Consider the following 2,602-nt stretch of genomic DNA (forward strand, 5'->3'; position numbering starts at 1 on the left):
ACGCAACCAGGAACTTGAGCGACTTTCACGGCACCAAATGTAACGTTTGTTTTAACGTTACTATTTTTGTGAAGTTTACAATGTTATGTCAAAGCCATAAACAAGAGAAAGCCAGTTGTTATACCATGATTTGGCGTTTAATGGTGATTTGATAAGGTTACAAGATGTTGTCGCGGTCGTGCCTGATTGTGGGGGAGATTCTTCTCGATTCTCCCCTGGTGTCGGCCTTTATAGCCGCAGGCACGCCCGCGGCGCATGCATCACGCACGCGCCGCCCACACCAATGCCAGCGTTGCACACACTCGCGCATGCGTGGTTCACCACCGTGACCCTGGGCGGCGGTGACACCTGACGGCGTAGATGCGTTATGCGCACCACCGTGGTCCTGGGCGGTGGCGACACCTAGCGGCGCAGATGCGTTTCGAGCACTTATCGTGACTCTTGGCAGTGGTGTTAATTGTCTTTCCGCCTGATTTGCTGCAACTAAGACGCGGTCAGCACCTTTGGACTATATTACATGGTACACTGCGCACTACTGTCACGTCGCATTATGCGTCGTAATATAGTCGGTGCGATAGCACTATGTCGTAGTCGGCGCACGTGCACACCAGTTAATTAGGGTCCTCCGTCGGTTAATCCTTTGATCCATCGGCTGGGCCTGCCTCGACTTTCGGCATGCCGTAGTCGATGCACGTGCTCAGCGATTGATTAGTTTCTCCGGCGGTTAATCATCCAATCCTTCGGCGCGCTCGCGCGACTGTCGACAGAGCCATCGCGCCGGTGCGGGGGGAGACAGCAGCTCTCGCGTTTGTAACGCTGTGCAGCGTTACACAGCTACCAACACCGGGGCCCTTATCGGGTGTGACTAGAGCAGCATGTGTCTTCCTGACCTCAGGATCTCCTACTGGCAGCTCTATTGCGAAGGGAACCCCGGGCCACTCCGTCTCCGGCTCCCATAGAAAGCCCGGTGCCTTCAACCACCGTTCTACTCCAGCCTTATTCCTAGAAATTATCCCTCTGGATGCTATGTCTGCTGGGTTGTTTTGGGTGGGGAGATACCGCCACTGATCTAGAGTGAATCCCTCTTGCATTGTGGCGACCCAATTGGCCACGAACGTGTGAAAACGACTTGTCCGGTTAGCTATGCAGTGTAGCACTGAGACGCTATCAGTCCAATACACAGTTCTATCAAAGTTGTACTCCATGTCCTCGGTTATCATGCCGACGAATTTCACGGCAACGCTGGCCACTGTGAGTTCCATTCTTGGTGTGGTTACCTTCATGATTGGAGCGACTCTTGACTTTCCAAACAGCAACGTGCAGTGCACCTGACCATCGGTGCTCTGCAGATGCACGAAGACTGCGATCCCGTATCCCTGGTCTGATGCGAATGCGTGAAGTTGAACGATTGATTGATTGATTGGCAAGAATAGATTACTGCAAATGTCTCAGGCCGCAGGCTCCTCGGTACCGAGATGTGCTCCAACTGCTGGATCTTGGTGAACCAGCGATACCACTGCTTCTTTTACTCGTCGTCGATCTTTTCATCCCTGGGAGCCCTTTTTTACAGAGTTCCTGGAGCAACACTCTGGCAGGTAAGATAAACGGTCCAGCCAGGCCAAGTGGGTCGAAGACGCTGCTTATCACCGAGAGTGGCGTCTTTCTCACGTATGCATAACTTGAAGCCGAAGGTGTCTCCCACCGTGGCCCAGTAGATTCCCAAGGCACGTTCAGCCTGTTGAGTACTATGATCACTGCCGATTACCACAGGCTTTGGGCTAGCTCTTTCAGATGGTGGAATCGAATCTGCGACGGACTTAGTGTTGGTGACCCACTTGTGTAGCCGGAAGCCTCCATGACTGCAAACAGATGTAATGTCCTTTCTCAGCCCTACTGCAGCCGTTTCCTCCTCCATGGATTTCAGCAGATCATCCACATAAAAGCTGTTAAGGATGGTGTCGATGACAGTGTTCGGAAAGTCGTCCTTACTATCTAGAGCACACTGCCGTAAGGCGGTAGCTGCTGTGGCCGGGCTTGATACCGCTCTGAACGGATGCGTCTTCACCCTGTAGACGCAGGGCTCCCTGGAGAGCTCGCCGTCTGGGTACCAAAAGAACCGCAGACAGTCTCTATGCCGCTCACTGACTCCTACTTGATTAAACATTTCTTCTATATCTCCCATTATGCCGACTGGCTGTTGACGGAAACGCAACAACACTGCCACAATGGTGTTGGTCAGGATACCACTCGGTCCTGGGATCAGTGTGTCATTCAAGGATAGCCCCATCACCTTGGCGGAACAGTCAAAAACCACGTGGATTTTCCCAGGCTTGCTCGGGTTGTATATACCGTGATGTGGGATATACCCTTTTGGCCCCTCGCGTCCGGGGTCGTGGGGTTCGGCCTGAACCCTCTCGGCATAACCCTTCTCAGTGAGGTTACTCATGTAGCTCGAATAGTCTCTGTGAAAGTCCGGGGTTTTCACCAGCTTCCTGTGCAGTGATAACGTGCGATTCAAGGCTTGGCCGCGATTGTCAGGTGGCCTGACCTCTTTGCTGCGGAAAGGGAGATCCAAGTGGTAGTGACCATCTTTACGTTTCAT

At 52.8% G+C, this 2,602-nt stretch overlaps 1 protein-coding gene across 1 annotated transcript; it reads right to left on the reverse strand.

Moving 5' to 3' along the window:
* Window positions 1-728: 728 nt before the first annotated feature.
* LOC106812791 lies at window positions 729-2,602 on the reverse strand. Its single transcript, XM_014816766.1, has 2 exons — window positions 1,669-2,602; window positions 729-1,381 (listed from the first exon to the last, which is right to left on the reverse strand). Exons 1-2 carry the CDS (start codon window positions 2,600-2,602, stop codon window positions 729-731), a joined length of 1,587 nt encoding a protein of 528 aa, XP_014672252.1.

This window comes from Priapulus caudatus, unplaced genomic scaffold (genome assembly GCF_000485595.1).
Source record: "Priapulus caudatus unplaced genomic scaffold, Priapulus_caudatus-5.0.1 Scaffold687, whole genome shotgun sequence".
Taxonomy (NCBI): domain Eukaryota; kingdom Metazoa; phylum Priapulida; class Priapulimorpha; order Priapulimorphida; family Priapulidae; genus Priapulus; species Priapulus caudatus.

Bases quoted from the DNA above. Each gene is read 5' to 3' on its own strand.
- LOC106812791 (XM_014816766.1), bottom strand. From the start codon at position 2,602: ATGAAACGTAAAGATGGTCACTACCACTTGGATCTCCCTTTCCGCAGC. The intron at 1,382-1,668 runs GTGAGAAAGACG...CATTCGCATCAG, and splicing joins CGGCTTCAAGTTATGCATAC to ACCAGGGATACGGGATCGCA.